This window comes from Triplophysa dalaica, chromosome 9 (genome assembly GCF_015846415.1).
Source record: "Triplophysa dalaica isolate WHDGS20190420 chromosome 9, ASM1584641v1, whole genome shotgun sequence".
In the NCBI taxonomy this organism is placed as follows: Eukaryota; Metazoa; Chordata; class Actinopteri; order Cypriniformes; family Nemacheilidae; genus Triplophysa; species Triplophysa dalaica.
In genome coordinates, this window is record NC_079550.1 from 6,725,469 (window position 1) to 6,748,235 (window position 22,767).

At 39.7% G+C, this 22,767-nt stretch overlaps 1 protein-coding gene across 3 annotated transcripts in view; it reads left to right on the top strand.

The window, feature by feature from the left end:
- Positions 1–22,767, top strand: part of fndc3a (fibronectin type III domain containing 3A) — a 75,698-nt gene that overhangs the window by 23,997 nt on the left and 28,934 nt on the right. For all 3 annotated transcript variants that reach the window (XM_056756204.1, XM_056756202.1, XM_056756203.1), the window contains exon 3: positions 7,882–7,957. In XM_056756204.1, coding sequence (XP_056612182.1) covers positions 7,882–7,957 — 76 coding nt within the window. The remainder of the gene's footprint in view (positions 1–7,881; positions 7,958–22,767) is intronic.

Below are 22,767 nucleotides of genomic sequence, written 5' to 3' on the forward strand. Positions count from 1 at the left end.
TGATACTTTAGTACTGTAATGAGTCGACATAAAATTTAAATTAACTTATGCTACAAGTTCATCCGATGATGGTTGAATGTTTCATTTTTAGCTAAGAGGTGATGATAAATAGTAAAATCACCTTTCAAACGGCTATGTAACAATTACATTCAGTCTGGCATTACTGGAAATTTTTGGGTTGTTGCTCTCACCACCTCCTCCCCCCAAACAATGTGTACCTACCGCCATTACCGTATATAACATGACAAAGAATTGCATGCTTGCATTGTAGCAGTTTGTTGCAACAGAAAGCCAGCACTGTAAATCCCTCTGACAGAAGAAATTCATTCACATAAGTACCATCAAAGCTTTCAAAGCACCACTTATATAACACATTTTCTTCTAGAGTAAATTTTAGGACTTTTACTGCAATTTTAAATTGCCTTGCTGTGAGCATGATAGTTTTGTGCAATAAAAGGTTAGGGTTATTATAATAGTTATTAGCTTGCATATATGGATGCTAAACCCAGCCCTTCAACAAATTGTACTAAAGTGGAGAGCGCAACGTATGGTTTTTTATCCACGATTTGGCTGTCTGGGACAAATTTTAAATTGCCAGAATATTTTTTTTATACGCACACCTTGACTGATAATCATGAACAGTTTTAAACAAAGCATTACAGAGACACTTCATAACACTCGTCACTAAGGTTGGGTACCTTTGACATTTTTGCCGGTGCCGGTACATGAATTCCGATACCGGTACCCAACGGTACCTTTTTCGGTATTTGACTCTCTGACTTTCAGTGAAAATAATAAGCCCAAACCTCTGATCTTCAACATTTTTTCTTTTAATTTAGAAATGTTCCACACAATCATTACAAAAAATAAACCCATACAACATCCATGCCATAGTTAATGTGATCAACACTGTAACACAGTCTAGATTAAGATAAATAAAATGATGAAGCCTTCTGTGCCATAGTGAAGGGTTTCCTCTGCTGCTCTCACTGTGAAAGAAGGGCAGGTTGAAAGCGGGACAGCAGAACCTGTCAATGAAGACAATAGTGTAAATAACAGGACTCAGACAGGAGCTTACAACAATTAAAATTCATTAATGGAATAAGGGTATTTTTTTACCTGGGCCCTAGTTTTCCCGGCCTTACTTGGCAAATGATCTGCTCAGTTAGGTTAAAGATTACCCATCAGTAGGTCCTAGGTTTAGGAGCAAGCTATTATTTTATGGATGTTTACTTTAATAGCTGCAAAGAAACTAAGTTATATATAGAACAGTTATTGACAATAATTTATGCCGTTGCTGACTGCCACTGACTTTCATGTCTGCATACAGTAAAACAGTTGACAAATAGTAATAGTCAAACTATGGTATGAGATATCTCTCATAATGTTAATGTTAATGTTTTTAACGTAATATTTTTAACATAAAGAGCAGAGTAATTTTAAATGCAGCCAATGGCTCAAGTATTCGCTCATGCCAGTTTGTGCATGCTATGTTAACATCAACCAGTCGAAACAGTGAAAACGACGTTTTCTCTAACAAGTTAAACTTATCAAATTATATAGGTTAATTAATTAACTGTAGATGTTGAAGCTGTTGTCAACGCCGATGCTTCACTTAATGTGTCGTCGTCCGTGGATTTGTCTCCGGGTTTGTCAGCTAATTTAGCTACTTTGAGAGTTCCTAATACATTGCACTCATGAGCTCTTAAATACACGTTCTGTTTTACTTAGTGCTTCCTCAGGTTGGATGTGTTGCTGCTGCCGGTCTTGCACTTACTGTCACAAATATTACATAAAGCATTATCAGCATCAAGCTTTTGCGAAATGCAACCACACTTAAGAACGGCTTTGGTTATGTTAGACATTGCCCTATGCGTGTGAGCATGTTGCTAGGGGGTGTAACCACTTCATATGGTCTCTTTCTCTCTCTTTCGCTAACGTAGGATACTTTACACATGCCTGACTTGCGCAGCTCACAGGTGCGTTCTCAGGTACTGAAATTTGGCACCGAATGATTTTGTGTGAATCGATACTCTGTGGTACCGACGCAATTCCAACAGAGTTCTGTACCCAACCCTACTCGTCACACATCGTCACTTATTGTTTGGTTATATTGTTCTTTCCTAAATTGCCTCACATTGTATATTCTATATTCTTTTCATATTTTACTGTTTTGTAACTTGTCTTTCTTGTGAGGAGCAAACAAAGTAATAATTTCATTTTTCCTAGTACAAATATAGTAAACTTTTAATCCTAAGAAAGATGCTAGTTTGCTACATGTTTGCCTTCCTCTGATGAATGACAGTTGCGTTCTGCTAAAGTCAAAAATTGAGACATAGTCCTGCAGTGTGGCTTCTCCTATGACCTATGATGTAAAACTCTGAACAATTCTTCCTGTTTTATCAAATCTTTACTGTCATACAGTCTTACAATGATGACAACTGAGATCTCACAGTGCAACATTGATTATCGCTAGGATCATGATCGTACAGTCTGACATGCAACAACCGCAATGCACTCCTTAAAGGGACACTTCACCCAAAAATGAAAATTCTGTTTGTGAACATTCTATCAAATATCTTTCTTAAAAATCGTACGTGTGCACTTGGCATAAGAATTGAGGACATGACCCTAAAATAGCCTTATAATTAAGAAGTTGTTCAGCCGATGGATCAACTATACGACAATAAGTAGTTTTAACATACCGGTTTCACAGACACAGCTTAGCTTAAGTCAGGACTATGCCCTAGTTAAATTAAGATATTTATTTCGCTTTTAAAAGAAATGCCTAATCAGGAATATCTCATCGTTGTGCATCTTGAGAAAAACCAGTGGCACTGACATATTTTAATACAGTTCTGGACAAGTTCTATTTAGTTAAAACTGGTCAAATTTTAGTCTGGAACTAGCCTAAAGCCTTGTTTGTGAAACCGGGCCACTGTATCTTAATTGTGTACAATTCGGCTTTGAGGAAAGCAAATCTCTTATAAAAATTGTCTGAACCATATCTGCCTCGAAAGGTATTTCAGAACTGCTAAATATACATCCTTATCTGTTCTGGGACTTGCAGTGTATGAAAGACTGTATGCTGCCTCAGGGCTTTCCCCTTCTAGCCTGGGAACTTGCTTTTCATGTTTTGTGTAGTGTGAAAATTGTCAAAGAAACTAGAGTCTTCTGCTTTTTTAGCCCTCTTTCAGTGCAGTTTATTATAAAGGACATGCTTAACTTAATATTTAATGGCAAGTAGGAAGGTCTGTATTTTCCTGGCAGGTTCATTTTTTCTGGGTTGTCACTGCTGTTTGCGTATCTGCATTTCACTGCAAAAAAACATGATGCTTTAATAGAGTCCTGAGGTCCTCGCAGAAGCTGTTGCATTATCTGAACCTCATCTCTGTGAGTACGATCATGGTATTAATAGAAGCAACAGCGTTCTGTGAATGAAGGATAGAAAGAGCGAGACAAAAAGAAGGGAGGAAGGATGTGGCAGTCCGTGAACAAGCATGTGCCGCTCGGCATCCCCCACGCTATCGTCATCAACAAAGCAAAACACAGGAGTTAAAGATAACCAGGAGCACTATTCTTGTTTCTAGATCGATGCCAGACTTGGCAATAATCTGAAGGTGTGTTTTACAATCTGGACGACATCCATATTGACTCACGCTCGCCACAGGGCAGACAGTCACGAGTCAACGCCGGTTCGGCACAGAGGGAGAGGTGAGAATCGCAAACCCTCGAAGGAAAGAGCAATTGCATCCACTCGTCCGTGGCCTTCCTCCCTCGCTCCTTTTCGTTGCCCGCCTCCCCCATGCGAGCAGAACGTTAGCGATTAGCTGTCCACCTCATTGGTGGCGCGCTGCGGACATCGCCAGGGCTTATTTGTTGAAGGGGTTGCCGTGGAGACAGGCTGTGGTGGTGAGCCAGGAAGAGAGAGCGAGAGAGTCATCCATCTACTGCGGAGAGAGCTGGAGGAGAGAGAAAAAAAGAGAGAACGCGCAAACATGGGCTACGCTCCCGTTATCTCGTGAACAGCTTCCAGCGACTCAGTTAGGCAAGACCTATATCCTTCCTCCCGCCGGGGTTTGCTTAGAGGGGGGTGAAGAGTTCACTCAGGCCCCCATGCGTCCAACACGCAGCGCAGCACTTCAAGTCTCATGAGCACCGGGTGAAAGCCAGAGAAGGGTGGCTCGGACCCCCGGAGCGCAGGGAGGGTACCCGATTCCGAAGAAACACATCCAGCCTGTTGAAGCAGCTGTGGCTGGTTGACAGGGAGATGCGGGCTACAGTAAGTGATGATCGTCTTTTTATCACAGGGATGCGTGTTTACTAAATTAGCGTGTTGAAAACTGCACCTGGAGACGTGTCGATAATGCAGTGTGGAAGGGACTGAGAGCAATGTCAGAGAGAGCAAGGGGGGGGAGGCAACCAGCAGTGTTGCAGAACAAAGGAACAAGCGCAACAAGTAATTGTGAGCAAGCAAGCGCGCGCACAAACACGTGAACGCAACAGCATGAAGCTTCTTGAACCTAATTCAATAAGATCTTCCTCAGCCACCCCCATCGATGTGTGCGCTGTTGCTCTTTGCCGCTGCACATGTGGCTGCGCGAGAGCGTGCATGTGAGTGAGTGTGTGTGCGCGCATGAGCTGGTGTTTCTCAGTGGTGCACATGAACAGAGACTGAGACAGAAGTATAGAGGATGGCTGTGTTAGGGGAGACCTGCAGTTGGAGCCCCAATCCGTGGGAGTTCAGGCGCTATAATTGCGACTTTCACCAAAAGTCTGAGGTAAATGAATGGCACTTACTGACTAAATGGGTTTCTAACAGGATGCAATGCTTGACTGATACTTACTGAGTGCTTATTTGTTAAACTCGGTCTTCTTTTCTTATTGTGGTTCTAAAGAAGCCAAGAGCGTCGGTTTTAAGTGCATGAAAGCTAGTCACTGTTGATTTGCGGCTGGGATTGAGGTTCATGCATTCAGTGGATTTCTTCATCCGGTTGGACTGTCAGCTTTTAACCCTCAGCAGAGGAGAGAGCCACTTGTTCCTGGCATTATCTGCTCCTTGTACTTTTGAGTTCACAAATAGTGGCGTCTGAGAAACAATGCTAAGAGACTTTTTTTATTTATTCTGTCAAATTACACAATGGTTCGTTCATGTATGATAGATTGGTATATTTGGTCAACATGTTCTTTTCAAAATGTCTGTTATTACATTTTGAATATCAACCTAAACATTTGACACTCTTAGAAACTTCCTTGTGTTTACTCTACCTGTGCATTTCTCCATCTCACCATGGAATAGCAAATTCGCAGTTTATTTGCACCTTTCGTATGACTCACTCCTTTCTGTATTCACTCGTGAAGAAAACACAGACATGTCATTTTTTAGCGAGTCACTGAACGCGGGTACATGTTTTGCTAGAATCAGCCAGTCAAATGACTTCCTGTTGGAGGCTTTCAGATCAGGACCCCTGCTCTGCCGAACTAGATCAGCGGTCCCGCTCATCTCCCGAGACAGATGTGTCATCAATAGTACCTTAACAAAGGCTCACTGGAAAACTGACTCAGAGCGATTTCGTGGAACAAGTGGTACTCTGATGAGCTCCACACATGCCTATCCATCCTCATGCCGGTGACGCGGGTTTGTACGTCACAGCCGTGATGTTGTCCTCTCCACTTCACCATCATTCATCCTTGAATGACTTAATGTCAGTAATTTGCACCAGGTTTATCGAACGGCAGGCTCCCTGTTTCGTTATGCGATATTGAAGTGGGTGGTCATTTATAGAGAAGGATGTTTTTTTATGTCAGAAAGAAAATGATGCAGGTCTTTTTACTGCACTTGGTTGTGTTTACTTTCACATTTAATTACTTTGCAGACACAAGCAATTTAGAACACAAATATAGAACATATATACAGCATCCAAAATATTGGAGAGACAAGTTTAGCAAAGAATCAATTCTTCTCCATTTCTTTTGATTGTTACCATTAATAATCTACAGGCACTATGTTGTTTGTGAATGTGTACCGGAAGTTAAATTGGAGTCACAAAAGTGAACATTCACAGTAACTTTTGTGTTTATGTTGTGAAGATGAAACTGTCTATACATCTGTGAAAACAACTTTTAAATGTTTGAATTTATTCAGTGACATTATTGCAATAAGGTTCCATTCATTATCATTTGTATCAACAACATTTTACAGCATTTATTAAATATTTATTAACGTTAATTCCAATTCGATTTTATATTGTTTGGCCATGTAAGTTATTGTGCATTATCAAATACAACTCTTGATTTAAAAAAATATTACATTTGTTAGTGAATAAATGATGTAGAAATATTGGCAATCTCCTTTTTGCATAAATTTTTTAGCAACTGTTAATGAGTAGTTAATGGATAGTTATTTTAAATGAGTCTTGGTAATTGTATAGTCCTGCAGGTGACGTACAGCATTTAGTTGTTATTAATGACTTTTAAATAAGTAATAAGTAACTAATTGTTACTTACTTTAAAGATCAGCATGCTGTTACCTATTGATAGTTAATCTTTCTTCCTTATTAGGTATCAGTAATGACTACAGTGTTAATGCAGCACTAACCATTTGTTCTGCATCAGTTCCTGCATAACTACCTATTAAGTAAGAAACCGTATTATAAAGCGTTACCCAACTGCACAATATATTTTGTATGTTGAAATGACTAAACTTCTGCTTATTTCCCTAATTCTGTATTTTCAGACAGTGATATTGATATTTGGAATGATTTTTTTCTCATTTATTGATACTACGGTTCACTCCTATTTGGCACTTTCTTAGTAAATAGATTTAGAGCACCAAAAAAACACCAGTTTCAAACAATTTGAAAAAATAACCGGACAATCTTTGTGATGCCTTAAATTTCAAAAATCTTTGCCGATGGATATAATGTATTTACGAAACACACTCTGTAGAGCAGTTTGCCCATTTAGGGCTACATGGAAACAACATGGTCAGTTCTTTGTAAGGGGCCCCGAGGTGTATGTAGATAGAACTAGCTCATTCTAAGGTAATAAAACGTCACAGTTCCAGGGTTTTGACATCATGCAACACACTGGACAAATTTTGAATTGAAATTACTCAAAAAAAACTTAATTTGATTGTAATTATTCTCTGGTCCTTAAATAAAGCTTAATTTTACCCTTTTTTTACTTGAAGTTGAGCAGTTTTGTTATCATTTAGAATATTTGTTATCATTTAGAAAAGAAATAAGGCCGTTATTCTCAACCTCTTCTGGATTTGGTCATTTATGTCCGTAGCTCCAGTGGTGCTGAGTCACTTAGGATTAAGGTTTTCGAATTCTTAAATGAATGCGGATGTACCGCTTCACTACCAAGACGTGTAAAATTCTCACATTACCCCCTAAGCTCCGGTCATCGATCTGAAAACTGCAAGAGTTTAGAGCACCTCAAAGATAATAACAAATCTATTTTGACATCTCTATTGATTTCACACAGTCTCAATGGATACAAACATGTTCCCTTAGCCTTTTTTCCCTGGAATTGGAAGCGTATTGCCACCATCAAATGGATGGTATGAACAAAAAAAGATCCATGTTTTCCCCTATTTCTGGGAAATGGCTTATGCGTCATGGCCTGTAAACAAGAAATGTTTTCTATTTTCTAACACGCTCGGAAGTGGATGTGTACATTTTTTTCAGCTGTGTGTAACCGCACAAAAATTAAGGTAATAGCACAATGTTTACGTCGGGCCGCATTCATCAACCGTTTTTTTTTTTCCTAACAAGTCAGTTTTACAAAATAGCGCACTGTGTTTCAGGTGGATTTCTGTGTTTTCAAAAATTCTGCAAAGGCTTTTTTCCACTAACACTCTCTTGCTCTCTTCAGGTAATCTTGGTACAAGTAAACCCAGGAGAGGCCTTCACGATCCAGCGAGATGATGGTCAGTTTCAGTGTATCACAGGTAAGGTTTCTTTACTTCCTCTCGCGTTGAAGGATTTCTGTGTAATTTATCCGTAATAACATCGGCCCACTAACAGGTGAGGTTTCATTTCCCCAAATCACAAGTTCACATGATTGTAATTACAGCTCTGAGACTTGCTCAGTGATAGCCTGCTGTTTAAGTGCCGATTAATACCTGTAAGACCTACTAATTGATTGGAGAGATGTAAGTACCCTCAGATACTTAAGGAGACATTTTTTTCCTGTTAAACAAAAGTAATGATTAATAACATTTAAACACTTGGTGTCCCCAAATGCTCCTATAAAGGTTTCATCTTGGCTGTGATTTCTCTTTGGTAATCTATTGTTCAAATTTACAGTGAATACAGCGAAAACATTTCACTTATGTTGTAAAACCAGCTATGACCTTATGTAAACAGGTTAATTAGATGCCAGGAACACTAAAGGGGAGTTAAAGGCAGGATAGGTGATCCTGTCCAGAATTTTTTTTGTTATGCTGGTTGGAAATCCTGATAGAAATCAAATAATAGTTTTATAATAATATATCGTCTGTGAAAGTGTAGTACCAAAAAACATTCTGGCCGAACGCTGTGACTGGTCGTGTGTACATTTTCAGCCAATGTATTTTGCATACCACTGCGCACCCTGTTCACGGAGACATAATGCGTCATCAGCGCGCTGACGTCAGCTGTGTCAATGTAGGGAGAATGGCAGACAATCAAACATTCCTGCGGAAGCGACAACAAGTGTATCTAAAAAACGATAGTCAGTTTTTGTAGAAGCAGTAAAGAAAAAAAACATCTGGATGCTAAAAATAAGATCGGTTCAGCTTTTACATGATGGAGAGATCGGCTGCAGGCAAAGGGTCTGAAAGACGATACCATGGTTGCTCTCTTTCTTTTGGACAGATGTGTACATGCTTAGAGAAAAATTGTATGAATTAAGCTTGTAATTTGTTATGTGGATTTTATGAAATACATTCATTTAAAGAGGCGTGACTTTGTACGGCAAATCGTATAGAGGGTGGAATTATAATTTCAGTGTCAGCAGGCTAAAGTTAGCACTTTTCAAAATCAACCACCCCACCTTTAAATGCATCACAATTTAAATATTGAAATCACAAATGTGCAAATAGCACCACGGCTATATTTGTACTGCAACCTCTTTTTTACTTTCAGAATTTATAATTTTGTTTGTATGTTGGTTAAATAATTTTTTAATACAAATTGATTTGATAAACTTAGATTTTTGAAAGCGTTATCATATTATGAATTGCATTATTTATCATGTTATAGCTAAGCACACTTAGCAGCTAGTCATTCAATTTTTGCAAGAATTTGTTTACACAATTGGGGACAGTTGTGACAGTGTTAAGCAGATTTCTTCTTTTATTTTTGCAAACATGCAGCGATGCAGTTTGAGCTCTGCCAATGGAAGTGTATATCGTGAAGCTCACATACTTGCTTGACATGATGCAAAAAGTGTCCATGAATAATTTGTATTCATTATTTCATGAGTTCATTGTGCAAACAAGTTTTGCAGATCAACAGCGAAATACGTCAGGATGTTTTGTTTGGATACTTGGTTTTTATTTTTCTCAGTGCAAAACAATAAAGCGTCCAGCAATAAAGTGTGCCCTTTGTATATCATGAGTTTTTGTCCATTGTAAAATATTTAACAGGATCCCACATAATGGTGTCCTTTCAGGTGTTTTCTTTTGTTGCCAAACAATTTGCGATGTCTGGGAGTGTTCTGGGTAATTCTCTTATTTAGAAACTTAATTTCATATAATGTGGCACAGGGATGTACATTTTCACAAATGTTAATAATCGATTTTCATAAAAATGATTCATAACGTATAGACACTTTCATCGGACGTAGACTTAGAAAATAGGCAAACTTAATATCCATACTGTGGCAAAAAAAATCCATATATCTTTATGTATCTAAATACTACTAAAATGTCCTACTGTGGTCGTCAATGGGGGGCAAAATCTGGTTATAAGCATTCTTCCAAATATCTTTGTAGTAGAGTAGGCGGGGCGAGACCGTGGTTCGAGTCCGGTGAGTAATTGTGAATTAGCGCCAGCTGTGCGCACACCGGGCTCGAATCACGTAGGAGATGGGAGCATAAAAGGAACGAGCGACCGGACCGTCGAAGAGAGAGGACCGGGCCCGAACTTGTGTTTGTATTTATGTTTATGTTTATGTTAATGTTATTGCGCCGGCGGTCGTCCGTGAGGGGCCGCCGGCTATTATTACTTTATTAAATGTTTGTTTAAATGTCTTCCGGTTCCCGACTCCTTCCTTCCATTTTATTGAGATTTGTTACATTGGTGCCGAAACCCGGGAGGAAGGAGAGACATGCTGTCGGAGAGTCCTCGCCGCCGAGTGGCCTCGCGGTGCCGGAGAGTTCGGGCAGCGCGGACGAAGGGCGTCCGCCAGTGGCTGCCCGAAGCGGTGGCTCTGGGGAAACGGAAGTGCACGGTGCGGCCACCGTCAAAACTTCGGTGGAACGGCGACCTTTGCTGCCGCGCCCCTGGGTCGAGGTGGGGTGGCTTTCGTCCAAGTGGGAGCGGGGGGGTTGCCGCCGTCCGCCAGAGGCCGGAGCCTGTGTCCGTCCCCCGAGGGGGAGGAGCAGGGGGCGGAAGTGCGGGTGAGCCACCGCCTGCCAGAGGCCGGAGCCTGCGTCCGTCCGCCCAAGGGGGAGGAACAGGGGACGGAGAACCCGCCCCGACTCCCGGATAAAGGAGGAGCCACCGCCGGCCGCCAGGGGGCGGACGGTCGAGCCGTCCACCGAAGCCCCAGGGCCACCGCAAGGCACCGCGAAGGAGAGTACTCCGGCTGGCTGAGGAACGAGCGGCAGCATGTCGGGGAACCGGATTTTTTTTTTTTCCTCTCTCCCCTCTCTCTTTCCGGTCGCTCCGAGGGCTCCCGTCTCCGTTGTCTCGTCGTCGCTGCATACCCCCCACCCCACCCCCCCCGAGGGAGGGGGAGGGAGCTTGCACAGTCGCGGGGGTACCCCCCGGCCTGTGAGGGGTGATGGGGGTATGTAGTAGAGTAGGCGGGGCGAGACCGTGGTTCGAGTCCGGTGAGTAATTGTGAATTAGCGCCAGCTGTGCGCACACCGGGCTCGAATCACGTAGGAGATGGGAGCATAAAAGGAACGAGCGACCGGACCGTCGAAGAGAGAGGACCGGGCCCGAACTTGTGTTTGTATTTATGTTTATGTTTATGTTAATGTTATTGCGCCGGCGGTCGTCCGTGAGGGGCCGCCGGCTATTATTACTTTATTAAATGTTTGTTTAAATGTCTTCCGGTTCCCGACTCCTTCCTTCCATTTTATTGAGATTTGTTACAATCTTTCTCTGTGTTCACCAGAACAGAGAAATTGATACAGATTTGGAACAACTCGAAGGTTTGTAAAGGATGACAGAAGTTTCCTTTTTGGGTGAATAGTCACTTTTAGCCGCCTTTTTAAAGATACAAGATTGCAATTGAATTGGCATAATAACAGACCTTAGGGTTTTGAACAGTGTTGTTTAAATTCCTTTTGTATTATTACTCACAGAGTGACTAAAATATGAATGATGACGTTTTGCAATAAGTTTTCAATTTATCTCATGGAGTCATGCCTAGTTAACACAACGCGTCATATTGTATTCCTCTTAGCCTCATTGCATTGACAGTCGAGACCCTCCCTTGAACCAATTTCCCACATGACTAAATCAAGCAGATCTCCTGACTGAATTAACCCGTCTTCATTCACTAAGAGAGCCATCCACTGTTGGGTCTAATTGCCATATGTGTCAGAAGCTCAGTCACAACAGTCAGCTAGTGCTTGCCGGGTCTCGGCGGGGTTGCAATGAGATGTCTTACACCCTCTCTCAGCCTGCGAGGAGCCCTTTTGTCTGCAGCCATTGTGTGGGATTGTGCGAAAGTGCTACAAACCTTCAGCCTCCATGATTGGCAGTTGCTGCAATAGAAAGAAGTGGAGTGTGACTGTAATTGAAAGATTACTGTGCCTTGGGAAGCTATTGATTAGAAAAACAATAGCATGTAGCTCATAAGCCTGATTGTTCTCCTCCTAGCTGGCCTGATTAGGTCGGACGGGGTTTAAACTTGTGAAAGTAAGCAGGCGTGTACATTGGAATGAGATTGATGCTATCATTGGGCATTAGCGTTTGATTGAAAACTCGAATGGAATTGTAGCCAATTTGTTCGGAAGACCTGAAGCTTTAACCCTTTTTTTCAGTACTTTATTAGTTGCTTCCCTATTAAAGATCGGGTAACATGCTATTTCATGCATTCAGACTTCTTTAAACTGTTAAACATGCTGGCTTCTCGTGCTTAACATGGTCAACTTGTTAAAACACGATAATATACTGTAAGTCTGGATCACTGTTTCGTAACATGGTCCTATTCCTTTTATTGGGCAATTCTCCCGGAAAAGCACGGCCACGGAGAGGCCAAGGAAATAGACCGCCCATGCGCCAACCACATGCCATAGGAAGACCCACATATCCAGATTGGCTACGCTGTGGGGCTGCAGCTGCAGCTTGTTACTCTTCCCATAGTGACAGAAGTTGTGTGTTTGTTTATTCACACAAACGGTGTATATAACGTTGGATTTGGAGATTGTTTGAAACTGATAGATGGCGCGGTCCCAGTGCTAAAAGGTGCCGGACATGAACTGCACTCGGTAAGTCATATGTCTGTGTTTTGTTGGCAATCGGCGTGTACGTGCATAATGTACAAAACACAAAGGGATTAATGCGATGATGTATAGTGTGCTCGTGCTGTAGTTCTTGTACATCTTAGAAAGCACAATTTTATATGGATTCTAGATTATATACATTTTACAGACATCTTCTTAATGCCTGTATGACGACTGGCAGGAGACGTCGCAAAGATGTATTTCAGATGAGCAAACAATAAAAAAAATACGTCTTGCAGATGTAAATGCAGACATTGTATACACTTCTTTGAGATGCATGTCTGCTAAATGCATAGATGTAAATGTACTATATCTTCGAAAGCTAAAAAGCAAAATATATCTTTTAACGTAACATAATATAAAAAATATAAGTTTTTGTGATTTTACAGCTACATCATCTTAACCAGGTACATAATTTCACCTTTCAGAAGGATGTCCATAGTAAAGTAAAAAATTAAGTACAATAGATAAGTAAAAGCATAATTTTATTGCAATAATTTTACCTAATAAACATGGTTAAAATGGTTATTGTGGCAAGGCTATAGTTATTTTATGGCTACTTTGATTTTATTGCAAACAAACAAAAAATACGGTTACCATATTTAAACCATGGTTACCTTTCGTAGGGAGTTCATTATCGTTATAAATACATTTACATTTCCATGCATATTCCCCAAAAATGGAAATCTTTTATCCTTTTTTCACCCTCATTTCAATTTATAATATGTGTGACTTTTTTTCTTCTGCATAACACAAAAGAAGATATTTTGTAGAACGTCAGTAACCAAACATCACCCACTGAGACGATTCTCAAAATTTCGTCTTATGTGTTACTCGGCAGAAATATACAAGTTCAATGACATATGGGTAGATAAGGACAGAATTTTATTCACACGATACCTTAACCTTTATAAATTCGTTACATTGATGTTGCCCAATTAGACTAAACGTTTGCTGAACTGGTATTTAAAAGAGAATGTGTTTTAAGTCATGCATGCGTTTAAGTGGGTGTTAAACCTTGACTCAATCTTCCACATGCAGAGGTCTTTGTGGGATAAAGAATTCCTTCCCATCATGAGGGACAGGATCATGCTAAATTTAGATTCGCCCCCCTTCATGAGGAAGAAGCTGATGGGATTGAGTAGCTTGAGGACCAGCGACGCTGATGCACACTGGTCTGTTACTGGGAGCTGATGCCTGTCAGTGACGTGAATGGAGTGATGACTCAACGTTGCGGGAGAATGCACGCGCTTGTGTGTGTGCTTAACCCTTAACCTTAGAATAAGCTGGAGATAATGCCAAAATCCGCTGGATAATTCAAAGGAGAAGAGCTGTCCCTCTCTTCCTGAATGTTTTGGTCCAGATGGGCGTTTGTTCTATTTTTGAATTCATTCATGTATTCGCTAGCTGGAAGTCTATATATACCACATGCATTCTTCATAAGTCTCTGTTTAATATGAAGCAGCAGCCTCGCGAGGGGAAGAGAGAATTTAATTTAAGATGTCCCAGACAGCCGGGGGTGGCCTGCGGTTGAGGACAATGACATCGGATGAGGGGAACTTATTAACACGGGCGTTTAACATCCTGCTGTGAAAATGTTTTGGTGCTCTAAATGTGGCCATTTGCTGTTGGCCTGCAAGCATGCTCATGTTGATTTGTGCGGCGGGCTGGACGCGTACACGTTTGTCTGTTTACATTTTATGATTACTTATGTCGGATGTTGGCCAGGAGGTTTGGTTTACATGAATCTGCTGTCTAACAAACGTACAGTCGGCTGGGCTATATAACATTCTTGTTATGCTTCTTTTCATTCACGACGTTTACTTTTTAATGGGTTTGCTAAAGTGAAGATGACTGTTACGGCTCATACTAAGACTGAGAGATGAACCCTTAACCTTAATATAAGTATTAAAATTCATCCTGTAGCTTAAGTGCTATCAAATCTTCTTGGTAGAGTTATTACTTTATTTGCTTTGTGCTCAAGAGATTTTTGCCTGATAAATGATATGAAGCCATTTCTATGCCAATGCCAAGTAATATCACCTAAAACACCATACACAACAAAAAAATTATAATTCTTATCTGGTATTTTTGTCTTGATTTTAAGTACAAATATAATATGAATCTTAAATAAATTTTCTTAATTCAGAATGATTTGTGATTGTAGTAAAGTAGGCGGGGCGAGACCGTGGTTCGAGTCCGGTGAGTAATTGTGAATTAGCGCCAGCTGTGCGTACACCGGGCTCGAATCACGTAGGAGATTGGGAGCATATAAAAGGAACGAGCGACCGTACCGTCGAAGAGAGAGGACCGGGCCCGAACTTGTGTTATGTTTGTATTTGCATTTGTATTTATGTTTTGTTCGCTGGCGGTCGTCCGTGAGGGGAAGTAATATATAAAGTAATATATAATTAATATATTACTTTATTAAATGTTTTGAATGTCTTCCGGTTCCCCTCTCATTCCTTTTATATGCTCCCTATCTCCTACGTGATTCGAGCCCGGTGTGCGCACAGCTGGCGCTAATTCACAATTACTCACCGGACTCAAACCACGGTCTCGCCCCGCCTACTCTACTACAGTGATATATAGTCTCGTTATTCTGAAATCTAAATAAATGCTTAAATCAAATCTAGTTGCTTAAAACAATCTGCTGGTGGGGTAAGAAAAATGATCCTAAATGTTTTTTAAGCTGAAAGCTGATTTTTTTTCTTACCCAATTAGCATATATAAATAATAATAATTTGTTACATTCATATAGCGCTTTACATGGAAGGGGAATCTCCTCAGCGATGTGACTGCAGCCATATTGGGCCAGAAGGCCCTCCACACACCAGTTTATTGGTGGAGCGGAGACAGATTTTTTTCAAGCATAAACTTGGAGATTTTTGAAGAAAGCAATACTAAAAAGATATTTAATTAAAAAGCAACTCGCTAAAGATATAACTGTTATTTATTTATACCCAATATACTAGATAAGACATTTATTTTTTGCAGTATAGTATCTGGACTCCATAGCAGTTTTCTGCCCAAGAGGCAGTCTGACTGATATGTAAAGCCACCAATAACAATTCATTTTGTATAGCATCATGTTAAGGAAGGTGAAAATGTAAAGTACATGTCCCTACATCTCTGGGAAATTCTGTAGAATTCAACCAATCAGATGACAACTTTGAAGCTCCTGAAACGTTTTCATATCCATCATATATTCTGCCAATGTGGAATCTGAGTTTTACTCTAAGAAACCCCCTAGAAACGACATAGCACAAGCACTTCAACTCATGGCGTCAATTTAAAGTGACAAGTAAAAGACGTCAAAGCACAGATAGCAAGAGTGTCATGAGAGAGTGTTTGGATCATAGTTCAGGTGACATCATGCACTTTACCCTTGACTCACTGTATGCTTGTGCGTCAGTGGGCTTTGATTTTATTAGGTTTGGTTTAGTGCTGTAAAAATCTGTACTTGTTTGTTTCCAATGTTAACTTCAATCTTGGTGACTGTACACCAACTCAGTTTTTACGGTGTGCCAAGTGGTTGTTAATTGCTGTGAGCGTGCCAGTTTTAACCGTAATACAATTGCTGTGGAATTATGAACCAAAGTTTTATAAATAAGGTTAAAATAACTGCCTTTTTATAAAGTTTTACCTTATACAGGGCCACAGACTGTGATGTAATTCAGTTTTGTTTATGGTCGCATTGGCCGTCTAAATGGCACGAGATGCCACATTGTGTTTGATTTTTTTCCTGAAAGGCATTAAAGCTTGTGTGTGCTTGTGAGTGGAATGATTTCCTGCAAGAGGACATTTGTGTGGGTGTATTTATAAGGAGTTACTCACCGAAGCTTCTCGGATTGTGACTAAGGCCAGAGGACAGGTCTGAGTACTATGACCATATCCATTCATCCATCTAAAAACCACTGACTTATGTCTGGATACACAGTATGGCTTTATTCAACAGGCATTCTCTCTCCCGCAGTACTATTTGTTTGTTTACATCATTGGGCATATTAGACTAAATAAATAGGTCATTTGAAACCCTTTGCCTGCAGGTCAAAATGAGTACATGTTAGCCTGCTTTAATCACAATAAACAAAAATACGATGGTTTGTTTACAGGCTGACATAAAAAACACATTTTTAGTTAAAAGGTCGTTCACTAAGGAGGCACTAATATTGACATTTTACCCACGGATTAGTTTATTATGGCTGGTAACTGATGGTAAGTTACATAATGGATTAGCACAGATACGTCCATAAGATGTTTTCTAAAGATCTACTTTGTAAAACATCCAATAAACGTCTTAGAAAAGGCAATGTCACACACATTCTAGATCATCTTGCAGACATCCTCTAGATGTCTATATGACAACTGACAGGTGACGTCTCGGAGACGTATTGCAGATGAGCAAACAATCAAATAACACGTCTTACAGAAGTAAATGTAGACATCAAATAGACCTCTCCCAGTTGTATGTCTGCTATCAGGGTATATCGTCCATTAGTACATTATCCTGCTCAGTGCACAGCTGTAAAAGAGTAAAATGTAAAAAAAGAGAGAAAATGGAGTGATATGAGACGTGTACACAAATATGTTTGTATAGATCATTGGACACTTGGAATATCAGTAAATGGAATATTTCAGTGCTTTGAGCAAGGCGCTAGCAATACCAAGGTCCTAGGTCCGATCCCAGGGATTGCACTTACTCCGAAAATGTTTTATAGTGCAATGTAAGGTAATTCACTTTCGATTAAAGTGTCTGCCAAATGTAATGTAAATGTTGATTTTATGCAACATAAAAAACTTAAAGCGTTATACCGCACTCGTAACTTATTAAGCAAGTAAATAAAGTATCTCCTGACCATAACAAACGAATCACAACGATAAGATTATAATGGTTATTTACATCTTGAGCTGTTGAGTCACAGGGTTAGCTGGATATATCAGTTATGTAGTTATCGAAAAATCGATATTGGCACTGGCTGATACTAATGTTGTCAATGATATCTCTTGCATGTCTATTTTACGTGTGAAGGGTCTTGTCAATGAAAATCTGAACGTGATGTGACATTTAACGAAAGAACAGTTTTAATGTTTTTAAAACCGTTCTTCTGCTTCTGTATACGTTGGGGTTCTATAACATAATACGTTATGATACGGTATATATTAATTCATGAAATTTCTTGCTGGCTCTTTCTCCAACACACATGCTTCATTCACTGCATCTGCAGTCCGTAGCGTTTGGAATGAATGAATCGATGACTCATCCCACTTAGCCGAACCCTTTAGGGATGGATAGAGAGAGTGAGAGAGAGAGAGAGAGAGAGGGAGGATGAGAGATGGGATGCAGAAAAATCCAAGTTGTCTTTGTTCATGTGATGATAATCCTTCAGCAATTAGCTGGGTGCAGGGTTCAGCAAGCTGACTCAATACTTTTATGTTATTTCCCACATGCATGTACATGTAATGATGTGTTAGACCATGCAGAGATCAATTTGCGTGGCCTGTGTAAATTAGACGGGGGTATTACCATTACCAATTAAATACTGTCCAGGAAACATGGAAGAAAGCTAATTATGCCAGTGAGTTCAACTCACCCTGTTTAAAAAACCAGTATATGCTGGTTTGGTATGTTTTGATGCTGGTTTAAACTGGTCATGTTCTGGTCCATAGCTGGTTTAAAACGGTCAAACCATCATCAAAACATGCCTAACCCAGCATATGAGTTTTTTTTCAACAGGGCACCCAGCCTTTCTCTGCACGTTGTGCTATTCTTTGGAGCATCGGAATAGTTTTGTTAATTGTGTGTAAACATTACCCTCAATAATAACTAGTATAATAACATCATATAATAGTTAATCTGTCGTTCGTTCTTTTGAAAAAGATTTAAGGAATTGTAGTCCAACTGAGCTCTGTTTGTGAAGTCTAGCAACTCGCTAAACCGCTAACGAAGTGTTTTTGGACCCTCTGAAGCTGTAACTGTCTAGTCAGATGATAAAACCCGTTATACCTTTTAGAAGAAATAAAAAGATATTTAGCAATTGAAAAGATAAAAGAATACCAGTCATGCCAGTTTAGAACAGGGATAACTTTGTGTTATTAGCAATTAGCCCTAAAGACGGGTGGGTTTAATTTGATTGTTTCAAGGGCAGTTGTAATTGGACAATGACAGTGTAGTTGCTTTCCCAGTGTTTTAGGTTAGATTAGCCTTAAATGAGGAGAGACATTAATACAATGCCCTAAAAGTACTTGCTTTGTCATGGATAAGTCTATAGCAATTCTGTAACACTGAAAAATTCAGTCGCTCAGTGGCATTCTGTCAGGACAATGACATCAAGAAAAAAATTCTGCCATCATTTATTCACCCTCTGTTCAATCAAATCTATATATTTATTAGATTTTTTCCCATAAGATATTTTGAGAAATGTTTCAATGTCATTAAGGTGTCTACTAAAGATATGAGAAAAGGGAAAAGTTTTACATACATTCTAAACAAAAACATCTTCTAGTCAACTTCTAAATGTCTATATAACATTTGAGAGGGATGTATCAGAGTTTTATTTCGTATGAGCAAACAATTAAAAATACGTCTCGCAGATTTAAATTTGGTACATAAAAAGACTAACATTCAAAATGACATCTTTGTGTTCTGGAGAAGAAAGTCTACAAAAGCTGAGTGAAAGTTAATGTTTAAACTTGTCATGTTTGTTTCTGAAAGAGAAAAGGTTAAGTGTTATTTATTCTCAGAACAGAACGCCTGTTTGGGTTATTCTTGGCTCTGTGCGTGTGCTTTTCTTTTCCAACCTGTGTTTGTTGATGTTTCCTCTGGAAGGCTGGCACTGCGGGTCGACGTCAGCGGATCAGTGGACTGCCCTTGCTCTTCGGGGTGGGGGGAATCAGAAATGAGAGCGAAGGAGGGGGGATATGTGGCCTTTTGTGTCTGATCTTGATCTGTGCTTGTGCGTCAGTATGATGTAAAAGGGTGGGTGTTTTTCCCAGTCCTAGCCCATCACTTTTCATCCCGCCCATCATTTATTCATCATTCAGTCATTCATTCATTTATAATTTTTTTCGCACATCCTTCTTTGGCCTTCTTTGATAAATTTGAATTTCTCTTCCACGCCTTTCCCAGTTTCTCACACTCCTTACTACCTTTTACTTTTTACCTTTTTAATTACTTTTTACCTTCTCGTTCTCACATTTATCTCACTTTTATGATCCATTATTCCAGTTTGAGTTTTCTGACATTGTTTAGGTGAATCTGACAACCTGTCGAGAACATTAAGTTAAAAGCAATAAATAAAGATAAACATAATTTTAAAGATGAAATAATAATGATTAATTATGAATAATGATTATAAATAGTTTTTCTTTATTTTAATATTTTTTCTTGGCGCATTAAGAGCTTAACGAATTTCTTAACTATATGATATGATTTAAAAAAACGCCGCAGAGACGTTGATGTAGAGCGCTTACACATGTGCTTTGGATGACATCATGTAAAGCAATATGGCGAAATGCGCTATTAGGTCTGTAAAGCCTTATCCAACCAAAACCATACACTAACTAGAATAGAAACCACATTAATGCCTTGTTCATACATACGAATTAAAAGGAGAAGAAAAAAACGTAGATAGAATAACATATGCTGACCGTTTGCTGTATGAAATGTTGGCCATTGATGATTAATCATGTGCATGCATATTATCAACAGACATAAACACGGATATAGGCAAAAACATGCATTCAGAGAACTTGTATATGACAGACATGCATAACCTCATTGTCTTACAAATGCAAACTCTGTTTCTATCCGCTCCAATTATTGTCCCACTTAGAACATTCGAGAAAACACTGAACTCACAGAGAAAGACACTGCTTTAACATTCTTTTGTTGTAATCAATAAGCTTTACAGAAATTATGTAGGTCACAAGTCTTCTGAAACGATTGGTTGCGCTGCATTTTACCACTTACGTAACAACATAACACCTGTCTTTGCCTCCTTTTATGTTCCTTTTACATCCAACAGCAGCACACATTGGTTGTTTCTTAGATATATTTTGTCGCTGTCTAGTGGCTACATCTGCTATTGAATGAGAATGGCTGACAGCGTGTCCCTGGCGGAGGGTGGTGCTACGTGCTTATAAGGCGGAGTCTGTGAGCGTTCATGGGTGGCCGTAAACAATGTGACATCACATTGTTAGGGGATCCCCAACAGCCTGTTTTGTGTCACTGTTGTGGTTTAAAGGAGATTACAAAAAGAAGAATAGATGGATTTGTATAATTAAAGGGTGTTTCTGCACACACGCTGGCGACTCAATTTCTGGTAGATAAACATTTAAAAATGCATTTTCTGGGATTGCGGCCCTTTAAATCAAAGACATCTTAGAATGAACGATTCTCTGCTAGGCATCCTTGTATCACAGGCATATTGCACAAATCCTTTTCGACTCTCCATCACCCTGGCCGGAAAAAGCAGTCACGAGCGGATACAACATTAGCATCCCCTGCCAAAGCATATCGTGAATCTGAAATCGATCGTCTTCCTCCAGGCGGTCTGTGCTGTAGGATTGGATCAGGTTCGTCTTACGCTCATGGTGATTTGGCACTGAGGTGACCTGACGCAGGGCCAGTGAGTCATTAGTCATCAATTAGTCTGCTTCAGTCGCTCCTGATACAGAGTTCAAAGCGATCGCACCACTCCACATCAAAGTGACGAGATAATAGTCCTCTGTGCTCCTTGTAGTACTACAAGTCTTATTATGCGACAGGCCAATGATTTAAATACGATGCATTGAGTAATGATGTTTATGAGTAGTGCCTTATTTTTTCTTTTAAATATAAAAATTTGTTTTTAAAGTTGTTTTAAAGGTGTCATGAACTGGCCTTTTTTATTGTTTTATACTGTTGTATGAGGTCTAAGAGTAGTATTGCATACGTTGAATCTTCGAAGAGTATTAACTTTGAACACATTTATAAAAGATAGATACAGCTGTACGGTTACTTCCGAAATCATACGGCGTGTGCAGGGGGGAGGGGTAGGCTGAACTAAAGCACGTGCGTTCCCATTGTCAAAAAAACACAGACATCGGTTTCACTCACCGCATGCACTTTTAGCGCTGGGACGGCTCTATATATCAGTTTCAAATTATCTCCAACTCCAGCGTTATATCCACAGTTTATATAACATTCATCACCCAAATGCAGTGAACAAACAAACACTTGAACTTCGTTAACCTATGCTCTCTCTCCTGCACACAATTGAAGTGACGTATGCGCATGCTCCTGCTCTCCATGCTGCCGTGTGATTTTTTTTTTTTTCATTTTTTTGGCGGGGGGGATAATTGTCCAATAAGGGACTAAGAATTTTTTTAAAATCTTTCCGATACCTGTACAATCGCTGGGTGAGTGTATCGAGCACAGAAATACTATTTAATACGCCCAACTCGTTCTTTGACAAGTTGACCATATTAAGCATGAGAAGCCGGCACGTTTAAATGTGCACGTTAAAAAAGTCAGAATGCATGACTCATCGTTTTAATACCCCTTTAAATATTACTCACTCTTTTTGTTTGCCGATAAAAGGAATTAAAAGTGCTTGTAAACTTTGACAACACAGTATTTAATTACTTAAAAGTACAGTGTTTTTTTTTTCATTTCCTAAGAAACTTTTACAAAAGTTTTACAGAAAGTTTTACAGCGATGACAGTAAATTTGTATGTGGACTTTAGCAGAACCCTTGCGTAGTAAATATTTATCAATGTAGTACATATTTCTGAATTGGTATTGGACTCTTATTTTAAGAAAATTAAAATGACAAGGTCCCTTTAAATAGCCCTCACACATTGATCTCAATAGACCCTTATTAATGTCAAATATAAATGCTTAGCGAGTCTTATTCTCATCAGATCAGATGTTTTGAGCCTGTCACCAGCCATGTACACACTTATTTATTAACAGCCTCACTTTGACACCCTGATTATAGAGCGGTGATGGCTTACGCACAACATAATTACTTCCAGCTAGCACTCGCTGATTATGAGAGTTAGTCTGCTCATGAAATAAAAACAGATGAGGTCCGCTCGCAGGGTGGGGA